Genomic DNA, 14,095 nt, shown 5'->3' with positions numbered 1-14,095 from the left:
AGCAGTCAAACGAGCCTTGAAGCTCACGTTCCTTAGTACTAAATACATCAAATATATATATTAGTTTTAATCCATAACACTTTTATTTTCTTCTAGGAAAATTACTTAGGAACAAGATGAAAAATAAATTTTTTCAACTTCTTTTTTTTTCAAAAAAAGGTTCTAATGAAGAAATAAATTCTTTCAATTTCTTTTCTTTTCAAAAAAAGGTTATGAAATACGGTGGGTGTTCATGGATTGGGTTGACCTCTTATAGAGATTTATGCAATTCATTACTTCAATGTGAATTTTTTTAACATAATTCGTAAAAATAGATTTATAATTCAATTCGTAAAAAATAAATTCACAACTCAACCCTACCAATCATACGTCGGCTCATTTTGTTAGGTAGTTTGAATAAGTTAATTAATTTTATAAAAGATGTTTAATATTATAGAATATACATTTTGAAAATATAAGCAAAACTCAAATATGTATAACTTACGACTTAATGCTAATATACGTTATTTTGTCTCGTATTATAATAACTATTATTTTAACTGGCATTATAATTATACAAGTCGTAGTTAATAATAATTTTTGAGTTTTTCTTTTTCGAAATAAAAATATACAACTTATACTAAAGTTTACAAAAATAATTTAAAAAATAATTATTTTAACTATGCTCTTAATACACCTTAAATTATGTGCAGAAAAATAAAGGACAAATATTAAAAACCGGACCAACGAGATATATATATATATATGTACTATTATATTAAAAATGAAATGTTTAAAAATTTGATTGTTGATCCTTTGATTACTAAATTTAGAGCCGTTGGATCAAATTGTTGAAAAATGTTAGATATAGTCTTAAAATTATTATTAAAGATATATAAGATTCGATCCAACCAATAATATATTAAAATTATAAATTACAACATATATATGCGCATATATATATAAGTTTTATGGAGACCACATTTTTATCGGAGACCTCTAAGACCACATACTGTATGTTCTGCAACCAAAATATTATGAAATATATTATTTTTGTGAAGTATGTTTTACGGATATCACTAATTCATTAAAATGATCATTTAGGTGTAATAAGTATAATGTATATGTTCTACAATTTGAACAAATGTTATGCGAACTAATATGTTTCATACAATAAAATATTTTGTAATATTCTACATGCACATGCAATATATGTACGATATTCAAAATTTTGAATAAAATAATAATAATTCTAGATACAAATAATACATTTTGGAATATTTGTGTGCAAAATTTTAATTACAGAACATAAATGGTCTCTTGTTTCAACAAAAAGTGTTCTCCATCAAACTTAGACTCTATATCTAATTTCATTTCATTTTTTTGGTGTGTTAAAGTTTTGAAAGGGAAATTCTGGTTCCAAGTATCTCTGTTTTGTTTTTGTTACGTCAGAAATACATACAATCGCATATTCCAAATATTATTTGTGTGCTTCAAACCCCCCTAAAGCTTTGTTGTTTTAATGCTCCAAGACCCCCTTCTTCATTAATCTTTTGTATTCAACTTTGTTTTCTCATCAGGTTTGTGTCATTTCCTCAATTTTCTATGTTATTTATTCATTTTGCTTCATTATACTCGTTAATATTTTTTATGTTCATCTGGGTATTTGTCAAATTAAAATTTGCTAAAAATGTGCTTCTGTGGGTTTGTGCAAGTCATTGAGGTGAATGGAACTGTTAGAGATATATTTGTGTCAATTCTGTGTGTATATGTAAAAAAGTTGTAAACTTTTTATGGGTTTAAGCTAATTCTTGATTTTCTGATGATATTAGCTTTTATGTCTGTATTGCATTCTTGATTTTGTGTTTCCTTTTCTTATAATGCTGTTATATAATGGGTTTTTTAAGAGAGTTCTATTTGATTCATTGATTTGTTTGTTGTCAAATTGTTTGCTTTTTCTTGTAGAAATGTTGTAGCTTCAATTGTTGGTTGTTGAAGAAATGATAAAGACTTGTGTCTTGTAGAATTGAATTAGGTTCAAATCAATATGCGGAATATTTGGTTGTTTCCCCGGATCATGATGGGTGGTCATCTTATATGTTTCCCGTGGAACCCCTTGTCAACCCGAATTTGTTAACCAATATTAGTTCGTTCGTCGACAATTCAAGATACTTTTATGTTTCTGGAAGTATGGCTCTACAAGATGCTTTCAACTGTATGTCAAAGTTTACAGGCGCTTTGCTATTGTGGCTTGCCAGTAGGCCGAGTTCCAATATGCATCATAATTTAGCGGGCGATCATGTTGGTCCAAATACAGGAAGATGTAGATCTTATACGCAAGTGAACTACTTTACTGCCCAGAATCTCACTGGATTTAGTCGCAGTTTTAAATTAATGGGAGATTCTTCCATCCCGTTGTTTTTTGAAAAGATTTCGAGTTTCGGTGTGAGACAATTGTACAAACATGCCGAGCAGCTTCAATCTTTTCCTATGATCTCATTAGCTGCAGCTTTAGTACCACCATTCAATAATGAGTAAGTTGCCTTGTAACAAGGCTATTGCTTGTTGAAAAAGCTTGCTTGACAGTAGATAGATTTATGTTGAGGGTTATTGCCACAAGTTTAATTTCCTTTTTTCTTTATGCAGTAAAATTAGCCTATCCTGAGATATATTATTTTTATGGTGTTGGTAACAGATCTCAGAATGTTGTATGTCTTCCACATGAGAATGATGATGTACTATCGCAGAGATGCATGGAACAAGGTCCCAGTAATTTTGAGCACCGTGGATGTGATCTCTGTTTATCTACTTTAGACTATTCAAGGCATGCAGTTGAACCTGTGACGGGCATTGAGTTTCCAGCTATATTAGAAAACGGTTCAGACGGAGAGACCAACTCAAATTGGCTGTCAGAGGTAATCTTTATTTTGTGGCTTCTCTTGATAATTTTCATTTTCATTGTCAGACTAGAATTTCACATGTGCAATTTGTTTCGTAACCTGCTCCACCAATCTCAAACTCTACACTATAGATTTTATATCCAGTTTAATATCAAGATTAATTGAAGCCTGTCACTTTCAAATTGATAAATTTATCAATATTTTTCTCAAATAGAATTTGAAACTTTATGCTTCTTAACTAAAGTTTTTCTATTTTGAATACGGAAGGGTATCTTGTCTTCTAATTTATAATGTAGTGCCAACAGTAATGGTACTTGATAAACCTGTCAGGTTGCCTGAAATTAATGCCTAATTTAACTAAAGTCCGCTGAATTTTTTCAAAATCTTGTGGGGAATTAATAATTTATATTTGAAAAAGTCCTTAAAAGCTTCATGTCTAATCATCAGTAGTCTAATTTATCTTTTTCATATTTTCCTTTGTGAATTCTTTCAACAGAGAATAGTTTTATTAGGTGTTTTAATGCTACTTGTCTAATTTGCTACTATGTTTTCCACTTTAAGAGTTTATTAATAAAGTTATGTGCAAGAATACCTTTATTTTTCTCTTTTATGATTTGGCATCTGTTTTACTCATAATCATGCTCAAGTTTCATTTTTCATTAATTATCACTGAAGGTGCTTGTCGGAACTGGATCCAGAACAATGAAAATAATTAAAATTAAGTCTCTGAAGCTTTATGCATTTGGTTTCTGTAAGTAAATAAATTTCAGTCAATTCTTTAATTATATCTTAAACTGTGGATACGTTTCTCCTACTAATTAAGGACTTATGTTGAATAGATATTCATCCTTTTGATGTCTGTGAGAAATTGGGCCGGAAATATTGCTCTATTCCAGCAAGTGAACTATGTAAACACCGTTCCTTCTATCAGGATCTTCTCAGGTATGCACATTTATTTTGCGCTTGGCTATAAACAGAGAAGGATGGTGATTACCGAGTTGCTTTCTTGTCTTCAAATTTACATTATTTCGTAGTTAAAGTAAAAAAACATCTTCATAGGGTAGCTATGTTTTAATATTTCTTTTAGAAGCATATAGGCAAGTTGGATATCCTTAAATCCCGACAAAGCACTAATCTACATTATACTAAAATAAAATACAGCTGACATCATCATAGCTTATGTGTCAAGCTCTATTTTAAGAGTTTACATCATCAAATCATATGTGTCAAGCTCTCATTAATTTGATGATGTCATTATCCCACTAACAATCCTCTACTCATTTAATTTACTTTAATTCAAATCTCTCTCTCTCTCTCTCTCTATCTCTCTCTCTCCCTCTCTCTCTCCCCCTCTTTTCATTTATTACGTCCACTTATTTTCTCTCTTACTCATTTGTCATTCTATTTCTTCCTCATTTTTATATTTTTAAATTAATAATTTCAATAATTCCATTTCCTTCACTAATTTTATCTTATTCAAAATTAATTTTATTTACACAAACATTCATTATTATATTTTTATATTTTAAAAAAATTGATAATCAATATTTGTAGTTTGGGGTAATATTATTTTTTAAATTTATAATTTGATTCAATTCTCATTATTATGTTTTAAAAATATTGTATTAATATATATTCAAAGTAAGCTATTTTAGAATAATTTTCAGAAAATAATTAAAATATAACTGGCATCTGCCCGGGAACTAATCTAGTTGAAACAACTATAAAAAAATGCCTAGCTGTTTCAAGAAAACATTTACGAACAAAAATGTTATCCTATATGTCCATCAGTTTTTAATTTCATCTTCTATATGTCCTGAATGAATGGCAAAATAACATTATCTTGAATTTTGTAAATACTATATTACTCTATATCATTGAGGGGTGAGATACTGTGCTCGTGTCACTCTATTTTTTGACTTTCCATTGCCTGGGTAATTTGTCAAGATGAATTTTTTTACTACCTGATGATCATTGGAATTTATTCTGTCCCTTGCATTCGCTAATTACTTAATATTAGGCCTTCATGCATTTGTTCGCTTCTTTGTGGTGCATCGATTTTGACTATCGAGGACAAGTTGGTATGTTGACCTGAAAAATCAGAGTGAAGACATGCCCTCTTGAAGTCCAGACACGCAGAAATCTTTATAAAAAGTTAGAGGCAACATCTCCATATAGTTTGATAGCACCAGTGTTTCATTATTTTTAGGATTAAAAATACAGCACACTCATTATTTATTGTGAACTATTGCTGAACATAGTTAAACTTTTGAAAGATGGCTAGATTGCCTTTTCCATATTATATGTAAATATTTATATGCTCATTGTTTTCTGAATTAATTATACATGGATGTCTCAGGGAGGACATTAGCATGACTATTAGACTCGTGGTTAGTGCCAACGGGATTAAAATTAATACAGTTAGAAGGTATGTTTATATTTCTTTTGAAAGCTTTTCTGAGAAGTAAATATGTGTGAGGCATGGAAGTTTATGTACATGAAATCTGGTGTATTTATTTGTTATATTTATTTGTTTGCTTCTTGCAGTGCTTTTGAAAAATCTCTTCGAGCTCGATTGATTAAGGTAAACTATGTGCTTCTGGAATATATTATATACTTGGCGAATCATTATCTACAACTCCTGACAAAGTTTTATTGTTCGTTAGACGAACCCAAACAGTGATATCGACTGTGTGAGAAAATTTGGTTCTCTTTTCGCCGAAGATATTCCCATACGTGCGGTAATTTGATTTAAAACCTTTTTGTACTTGATAAAAGGAGTATATGCCTTTTATTTGGCAGAAGGGCTGATCTGTACTTTACAATATCCAGGGAACAACAATTTTTTTCAAGAGAACAGCAGATGGAAATTTAATTACAGAAAGTAAGATTTGATAATTCAGCTCTCACTGGCTATATGTGCATACCTATAGTTGCATCTATCTAAATTTCATAAACTTTTATCACCAATTTATATTTTTCGTACGCCTATTAAGTTGATGCTTTGAACATTTTTGGCCCCATCCATGTTGTAGTATTTGCATTTGTTTACTAGGACCAAGTGCTCTTTATTAAAATCTGTCAGAACTTTACAGTGAATTATATATATTTTCAGTTGGAGGAGATGAAATTGGAGCAGTTCAAAGCAAGGATTTGTGCAGTGAGTAATCTGTTTAATTTGAGTTATCCTCTTTGCTCATGTATATTTTTGCATTGGAATCTCGGTGATTAAGACATAGCAGTGAACCACTTTAACTTGGACTTAGAATTAGGTTCAAATGTGTATATATATATACTTGTGTAAAATGTGTACATATAGATTAACATGAGGTTCTACACTGTTAGGGGCATTCTTTGATATGTACATTGGAGATGTTCCTGTCTGTGAACAAACAAAAGAAGAAATAGGGAGAAATGTAGCAAGTATGATAAGGAGGTGCTAAGCAACAACTCATTGTCTCTGTTCTTCCGTAGCATGGCATGCACAAATAACGTTCCATGCCTCCCTATACAGCATAAGTACAGGGCTTTGCTCCATCCACATAATATCGGGAATGCATATATGTGCTGGTATAACAGAACCTTGTTCAACTCAACCAGTAGTGGACTAGTCTCTTCCATATTTTGTTTCTTGAATACTACTGTTTGTTGTATAGCATTTTTATTGCTAATATTATTTAGGTTCTTTTCCGTTTTAAGAAATCTAGATTCTGCAGTGTTGAATCATATGAAGTTGCATATATAAAGCAATAGTTCTAAATTATTCAAATTAATAATGTATTAAAATTTGATTCCGCTATTAGCTTGACCCTCCACCAGGAATCTGAAATGGAGTTGTATTATATATGATTTTAATTATATACAAAAATAATCAAGTGGAAATATGTTTGTCTAAAAACGAAAAAGACTTTCGGTAAATTTATATAAATAATATGAAAGTGGACGTGCTATTTTCCAGTACATGGTTTTTTTTTTAATTATAAAAGATGTATTCTTAAGAAGTAGATTCCTATTTTGATACATATATTTTGTAAATTTAAAAAATTATTGTTTTTTTATAATAAGACCGACTCAAATACACTCGATCCAAAAAAATTAAGTACACACTTAAACATTGTGTCAATGTCTCACTGAACCAGATAATCATATTAAAACATCTAAAGTCTGTTAACCATTATTCAAATTTTAAGACAGCTCAAGGAAAATAAAAGTTGATCCAGAGACGAGAAATCTGTTACCTAAATATAGATGCAAAGAAAAACAAACAGCAATTTAGATTTAACTACCACTGATAGCATTCAGAAGCTATTGTGCAATAGTCTTTCCCAACCCTACAAATTCCCTGTTTTTCTATGAACCATTAGAACAATGGCGTGTTTTCTGAACATGTTAATTTTCCAACTTCCTTGAATCCACTAACTTTCTGTACTTTTTCTGTGTTCCCTCCAATGCATGCAACCACTGTGTTTTCCATGATTGAAGAAAAACCAGCTGTCTTGACCCACTATCTCTGTTCATGTATATTTTGTTTTTTCTTTTTCGAAAATTTAAGTTGACCATCTAGTTTAGTGTTGATGGGGAATGGCGGAAGAGGAGCAGCAGCAGCCATAATTATGGCTTGGCTTGCTATTTTTGAAGGTTTATTTGTTCATGTGGCCAATGGTCAGTTTAATTATAAGGAGGCTTTGACAAAATCACTTATATTCTTAGAGGCACAAAGATCAGGAAAACTCCCTCCCAATAACAGGGTTCCTTGGAGAGGTGATTCTGCTCTTAATGATGGTAAAGAAGCCAATGTAAGTGTTTCGTATTGCAGTTATTATGATAATTTTGTTTCTTTGATGAATATTTGGAGGAAAGTTAATGGTAATTTTGTGTGTGTACAATGTAGGTTGATCTGGTGGGAGGATACTATGATGCAGGAGACAATGTGAAATATGGTCTGCCTATGGCATTCACAGTTACAACATTGTCATGGGCGGCTCTTTTTTATCAGAAAGAACTTGAAAGTGCAGGAGAACTGGAAAATGCCAGGGCTGCTATCCGTTGGGGTACAGATTATTTTTTGAAAGCCAGTGTTACCCCAAACACATTATATGTCCAGGTAACCCTGATAAGCAGCCCATATTTGTCTCATTTATGTTTAGACTTCAGAGTCTTTCATTCAAAAACATTAATTTACAGTTACAAATAAATACAAAAGGATTCTCACTTCTCAGTGTTGGTAGATTTTGCTGACTGAAACTTAAATATGTCGTATGAATGCATCATGCTGAAATACCTAGGTAGGAGATCCCAACAAAGATCATGAGTGTTGGGTAAATCCAGAAAAGATGCAAACACCAAGAACAGTACTGAAGATTGATCCAAGTACACCTGGAAGTGAGATTGCTGCCGAAACTGCTGCCGCTATGGCTTCTGCTTCCATGGTCTTTAGAGGCGTTGATGAACCTTATGCTACTCGTCTCTCTACCAAGGCGGAAGACGTACTTGCACTAACATCTACCTGTCCATCCCTATATTCTATAATTTCTCTATAATGCAATGGAAATTCACCTTTTTTTGGTTTCTTGCATGCAGCTATTTAGATTTGCCAGAGATCATAGAGGGACTTTTGATGGAGAATGCCCTTTCTACTGCTCATATTCAGGCTTCAATGTAAGTATGATCAGTTTCTAAAATATACATGCATGTTAACATAATTACATTTGCATGGTCAGCTGAATTTGTTAAGAAAACGTATGTACATCTATGACAATAATATATGAACCAAATGCTGTATGCAGGATGAATTGTTGTGGGCAGCAGTATGGCTATACAAGGCAACTAAACAAGATGTGTACCACCAGTTCATAACAGAGGAGGCCGTTCCTGCTAATGTTAACGAGTTCAATTGGGATCTCAAGTATTCTGGCAGTCAAGTCCTCCTTGCTGAAGTAACAATTTCGCTTTATTAGAATATCGTCAACAGAACTCATGACTTTTTAAATACATCCTTCATGTTTTTTATTTAACCAGATTCATTTTGACAAACAAATAAATGCAGTTATTTTGGCAAGGACAAAAAGAGTTTGAAGACTATAAAGATCATGCAGATGGTTATATTTGCTCCACTCATCCAGACAGTCCTTACCACCAGGTTTTTATAACTCCTGGCGGTATGGTTCACCTCAGAGACGGTGCCAATGGTCAATATGTTACGGGTACTGCTTTCCTCCTCAGCATATACGGTGATCTCCTAGCTCGACACAATGAAAATGTTCAATGCGGCAACAAGCAAATCACTTGTGTTCAAGTATCTGATTTTGCTAAAAAACAGGTAATTAACTGTCCTATATTTCATTTGTCAAAAGTACAACAGATATAGTACTAGAGGTTTGTGCATGCAATGCAGATTGATTATCTTTTAGGGGAAAATCCTCAAAAAAGATCATACATGGTAGGATTTGGTCAGAATCCACCAACACAAGCTCATCACAGAGGAGCTTCTGTTCCACCATTGGCTGCTAACGAAGAAGTGAACTGTGGCATGAGCTTTAATGACTGGTTCAATCCAAATAAACCAAACCCCAATGAGCTAACAGGAGCCTTTGTTGGTGGCCCGGATAAGACCGACAATTTCCAGGATCTTCGTTCTGCTTCCTCCTACACTGAGCCTGTAACTTATTGTAATTCCCTAGCTGTAGGTGTCCTAGCCAAGCTAGCCATGACGTCTCATGCTCAAATGTGACCCCTGGTATTCTTCCTTATTAGTGGTTCATGGCGTCTTAATTATGAAGAACAAGAAGAAACCAAGAACAAGTTTATTTTTGGAGTTGCCATGACCTAGGGATTATGCTCACCAGAGTTAGCTGATAATGTAGGAAATGTACATTGATCAAGTATTGTAATTAAGACTTTTTTTACTAATATGACTTATAATCTTATAATTAAAGTATATGTTCTAAGAAATTTTTGGTGTGTCAAAATCGAATTACTAAAGATAAATTTTTAACCAGGGTAATTGAGACTTTGGTATCTATATTTTTATACTATACTATAATAACCTATAATCTATACTAGCTATATTATAATAACCCGAATTAGTTATAATTTGTTTCAACTGTTATTCCCTAATTTTGATTATTAAAAAAGTAAATAAATAATGTTATCCACTAAACTACTAAATTATTAAACTAATACAAACTATACATAGTGTACTTATTTTACTAAATTACAAGCGCTTTTCCTATTATTAAAATAAATAAATAAATAGTGTTATATATGTGTTAAACTACTAAACTGTTAAAGTACTATATATAATACTTATTTTACTAAAATGCTACCACATGTTATTCTATTATTTTTTATAAATTTATAATTATTATTATATTTATATAAATATTTAAAAATTATAATATGACGAGATAAATAAAATTGTAAATATTAAAGGAAATTCGTGCATCGCACGAGATTTAAGCTACTAACAATAATAACATGAATGTGGTATAATTTGGTGTAACTTTTTTTGATTGATTTGGTTATCCCCATTTATGACCGTCGGATTTTTTTAATCAACTAATAAGTACCGTTAGATTCAAGTACTAAAATAATATACACTACTCAAACTGTCAAATTTGAACCCGCCAACAACAAATATTTATATTATTATTTATACGCGACCCAAGATTCAAGTTCGAATTTCGCCAATAACAAATATTTATATTATTATTTATAAATATAGTAATAATGTAATGATTAAAAAAATATATTATAATTTTAAATAATATAAAAATATACATAAAAATCCGCTCATATTACATATAAAGTTGTTGGACCAGAACAAAACGGCCCAAAGGAATTATAGTTAGAATAATCACAATACATTATGTAAAGCCCAAGAAGGCCCAGATTGTAAGGATTGAGCCCATTTGGGACTTAGTATAAATAAAGGACAACAATCCCATTTGAAGGGGTTGGCTAATTAAGCAAAGAAGATCATCTCCTAAAAATATAGACTAATAATATTATTGGTACATCATTTGGCGCTAGAAGGAGCTTTGCTTTAACAAGATCCAACCAGAAGATGATTGTAGAAGAGCTTGATCCGGGAACCGCCGGACCAACTCAGGTAAAGAAGTTGACGGCAGAAGTTGCCGCCGACCCCTCGACCCACGACGATCGCGAGCTTCCAAAACAACCGGCATTGAAGCCGAAGTGTCTGTTCCCTCCACCTGAGGCTCCTCCAGAAGATCAATTTCTAGGATTGAAGGACTCTCTCCAAAGGGACAGAAAAAGAAAAGCTGTGTCAGACCAGCGTTTTAGAGTTCAAACATCTAAAGGAAAAAAAGTTCTCTCGAGCGACGTTCGGCTACATTTGGAACAGAAAGAAAGGCTAAAAGCCCAAAACCAAGGAAATCCGAAAGATTCCCTTGATTCAGATGAAGAACTCGAGTTTCTAGAGCGCGAAGCTCAGAGATTGCAGGCTAAACTTGAGCGAAAACGTGAGATTCACCGTCTCCGTCGAGAGCTCCAACAAACTACAATTCAAAATGAAGGACAAGATGATGAATTTTATGATGAGGATGATGCGGAGTACGAATATGAGCCCTCGGCGGAGTCAACATATTCGCAACCTCGCGAACGTCGACAGAAGACAGTGTCATCTGCCGATGTCTCACATTAGACATAATCCACAGAATCTATATCTCACGAGGAGTTCGCTAAAATGCAGGAAGAAATTGCCCAGATGCGTACCTTGATGAGAAATCAGGCAGGGTTTGAAACCGTTTCTGAGAGCCCCCTATCGTTAGTGCTTGAGAAGGCGCGCATCGACAGGACGTTGAAAACGCCCGCTCTCGATCATTTCGACGGATCCTCGGACCCGCTAGCATTTCTAAATACATTTGACGGCCGCATGGCTTTCTTCGGCCACTCGGAGATCGCTAGGTGTCAGTTCTTCTCCACTTGCCTTCAAGGCACGACTCTCCGATGGTACAGTAACTTGCCACCTCGGTCAATCGACTCGTGGACAACCCTGAAAAGCAAGTTTCAAGCCCGATTTTCCAGCAACTACAAAGGAATCAAAGTTACTGCATCCTTGATGACAATGCATCAACGCTCCGGCGAAAGTCTCAGGAGTTTTCTAACCCGGTTCAGGGAAGAAATAGCGGAAATTCCAGACTTAATAGAACAGATGGCTGTCAATTTCCTGACAGCGGGCATCGATAAGTCTAGGCATGGCCTCCTTTTAGAAGAGATCTTTGAAAAAAGGCCGAAAACACTACAGGCTGCGTTCCAGATTATAGAACACCGCATGATGCTTCAAGAAGCGGTAAGCTGTATACAATCTCCACGGAGGTCGTCAAAGTACGAACGTCGCCCCCGCCTCGCACATCGGACCTCCCCCCGAGGGATAGAAGAGAAAGGGATTAGCAACCCCACAATCGATCTGAAAAAGAGTTCACAAAACTCAATACTGAGAAAACGACAATTTTGGCGGTGTTAAAAACGGAACCGGACTATCGCCCTCCAAGACCCATGAAACCAGGAAGACCCCCAAGCTCCAGATATTGTGAATATCATGAAGACACCGGCCATACAACAGAGCAATGTTTTCAACTAAGCAATCTCATCGAAGGAAAAATTCGTCGAGGGCAACTAGTCCACTATGTGCAACACGATGATGAACCCAGACGTCAGCATCGAGGCGAAAACGACCGTGTAATCGACGTTATTTTTGGCGGCGTAGCCGCCGGGGGTCTCTCCCACAACTCTCGCAAGATTTATGCTCGAGAAGTCTTTAATGTCAATCCCTCGACAGCTAAACGCCCTCGAGTGAATCCCTCCCTGGTCATCTCTTTCTCGGATGACGATTATCGTCCCGGTCTCATCGAAGGTCATCAAGATGCTCTCGTCATCACAACACGTGTGGGAAACAATACGGTTAAGAAAATGTTGGTCGATAATGGTAGCTCCGTCGACGTGTTATATCACCATGCTTTTTCCCGAATGGACATAGGAGATCGAAGACTCGAAAACTCCCGAACCCCGCTATACGGGTTCACAGGCAATGAGGTTCACGTTGTAGGAACCATCGATATGCCAGTGCTTTTCGGTTCCCCTCCCTGTCAGATTTGGAAAATGGTCAAATTCCATGTGATTAGCGCTTCCTCAAGCTTCAACGCCATTTTGGGACGAACAACGATCACCGCGCTCCGAGCTATAACATCTATCTCCCACTTGAAAATGAAGTTTCCCACAGATTTCGGCGTGGGAGAAATGATTGGTGATCAAGTAACAGCAAGACAATGCTATCTAACCACCGTTTCTCCAAGAAAAAAGACAGAGGAAGAGCTAGAAGTCAATCAAGTACTAGATATCGACCCAAGAGAATTGGTTGACTCATCCACAAGCAATTCATGCTCCCCTCTCGAAGAAACAGAAGATATAGAAGTATTTGAAGGAAACCCAGATAAAACAACATGAATTGGCAAAAACCTCTCATCAGATCTCAAAAGAGATATCACAAACCTCATTCGGGAATTCTCCGACATTTTCGCTTGGGTCCCGAGAGACATGCCTGGCATCCCAGAGACCACTGCTCGACACTCGCTGCACATCAGTAAAGACACCAGGCCTGTGCACCAGAAACAACGTATATTCTCGGCCGAGAAAAGAGCAGCCATCGACCAAGAGGTCGACAGACTCCTCGACGCCGGTTTTATCGAGCCCGTGCAATTCCCCACGTGGATATCAAACGTAGTTCTGGTTAAGAAAAGCAATGGGAAGTGGAGAATGTGCATTGATTATTCAGATGTGAATAGGGCGTGCCCTAAAGATTTTTACCCTTTGCCCAATATCGACCAACTCATCGACGCCACAGCGGGAAACGAACTCCTGTCCTTTATGGACGCCTTTTCGGGGTATAATCAAATTAAGATGGATTCCCATGACTGGCAACAAACTGCTTTCATCACTCATAGAGGGGTCTTTGGATACAAAGTAATGTCCTTCGGATTAATCAACGCGGGTGCTACTTTCAGCAGACAATGGATAAAATATTCTCTTCGCAGATAGGAAGAAACATGCTAATATACGTCGATGACATGATCACAAAGTCAAAAGCTACCTCCGACCACGTGACAGACCTTCGAGAAACGTTCACCAATGCAAGGGCAAATAACATGCGACTGAACCCGGCAAAGTGTTCATTCGGCCTTACTGCAGGTAAATTT

General features: G+C 35.1%; 3 protein-coding genes across 4 annotated transcripts; all 3 read left to right on the top strand.

The window, feature by feature from the left end:
• The first annotated feature begins 2,063 nt into the window (after window positions 1-2,063).
• LOC141706078 (fatty-acid-binding protein 2-like) lies at window positions 2,064-6,564 on the top strand. 2 transcript variants are annotated; one of them, XM_074508912.1, is made up of 10 exons: window positions 2,064-2,513; window positions 2,675-2,894; window positions 3,555-3,630; window positions 3,719-3,821; window positions 5,239-5,307; window positions 5,427-5,463; window positions 5,546-5,620; window positions 5,712-5,763; window positions 5,995-6,039; window positions 6,225-6,564. In XM_074508912.1, exons 1-10 carry the CDS (start codon window positions 2,077-2,079, stop codon window positions 6,320-6,322), a joined length of 1,212 nt encoding a protein of 403 aa, XP_074365013.1. In that variant the 5' UTR covers window positions 2,064-2,076; the 3' UTR covers window positions 6,323-6,564. The 2 variants fall into 2 exon arrangements, with proteins under 2 accessions (XP_074365013.1, XP_074365014.1); XM_074508913.1 differs by having other exon boundaries at window positions 2,377-2,513; window positions 2,626-2,894.
• Window positions 6,565-7,370: 806 nt separating this feature from the next.
• Window positions 7,371-9,813, top strand: LOC141706077 (endoglucanase 16-like). The gene is made up of 7 exons (XM_074508911.1): window positions 7,371-7,675; window positions 7,771-7,983; window positions 8,165-8,365; window positions 8,460-8,537; window positions 8,666-8,815; window positions 8,926-9,198; window positions 9,274-9,813. The coding sequence occupies exons 1-7, from the start codon at window positions 7,454-7,456 to the stop codon at window positions 9,607-9,609; spliced, it is 1,473 nt and encodes a 490-aa protein (XP_074365012.1). The 5' UTR covers window positions 7,371-7,453; the 3' UTR covers window positions 9,610-9,813.
• Window positions 9,814-12,398: 2,585 nt separating this feature from the next.
• On the top strand, window positions 12,399-13,346 carry LOC141693224 (uncharacterized). The gene has a single exon (XM_074498243.1). It carries the CDS (start codon window positions 12,399-12,401, stop codon window positions 13,344-13,346), a length of 948 nt encoding a protein of 315 aa, XP_074354344.1.
• The last annotated feature ends 749 nt before the right edge of the window (window positions 13,347-14,095 follow it).

Source organism: Apium graveolens, chromosome 2 (genome assembly GCF_009905375.1).
Source record: "Apium graveolens cultivar Ventura chromosome 2, ASM990537v1, whole genome shotgun sequence".
NCBI classification, from domain to species: domain Eukaryota; kingdom Viridiplantae; phylum Streptophyta; class Magnoliopsida; order Apiales; family Apiaceae; genus Apium; species Apium graveolens.
This window is presented reverse-complemented; position numbering and strand designations above follow the sequence as displayed.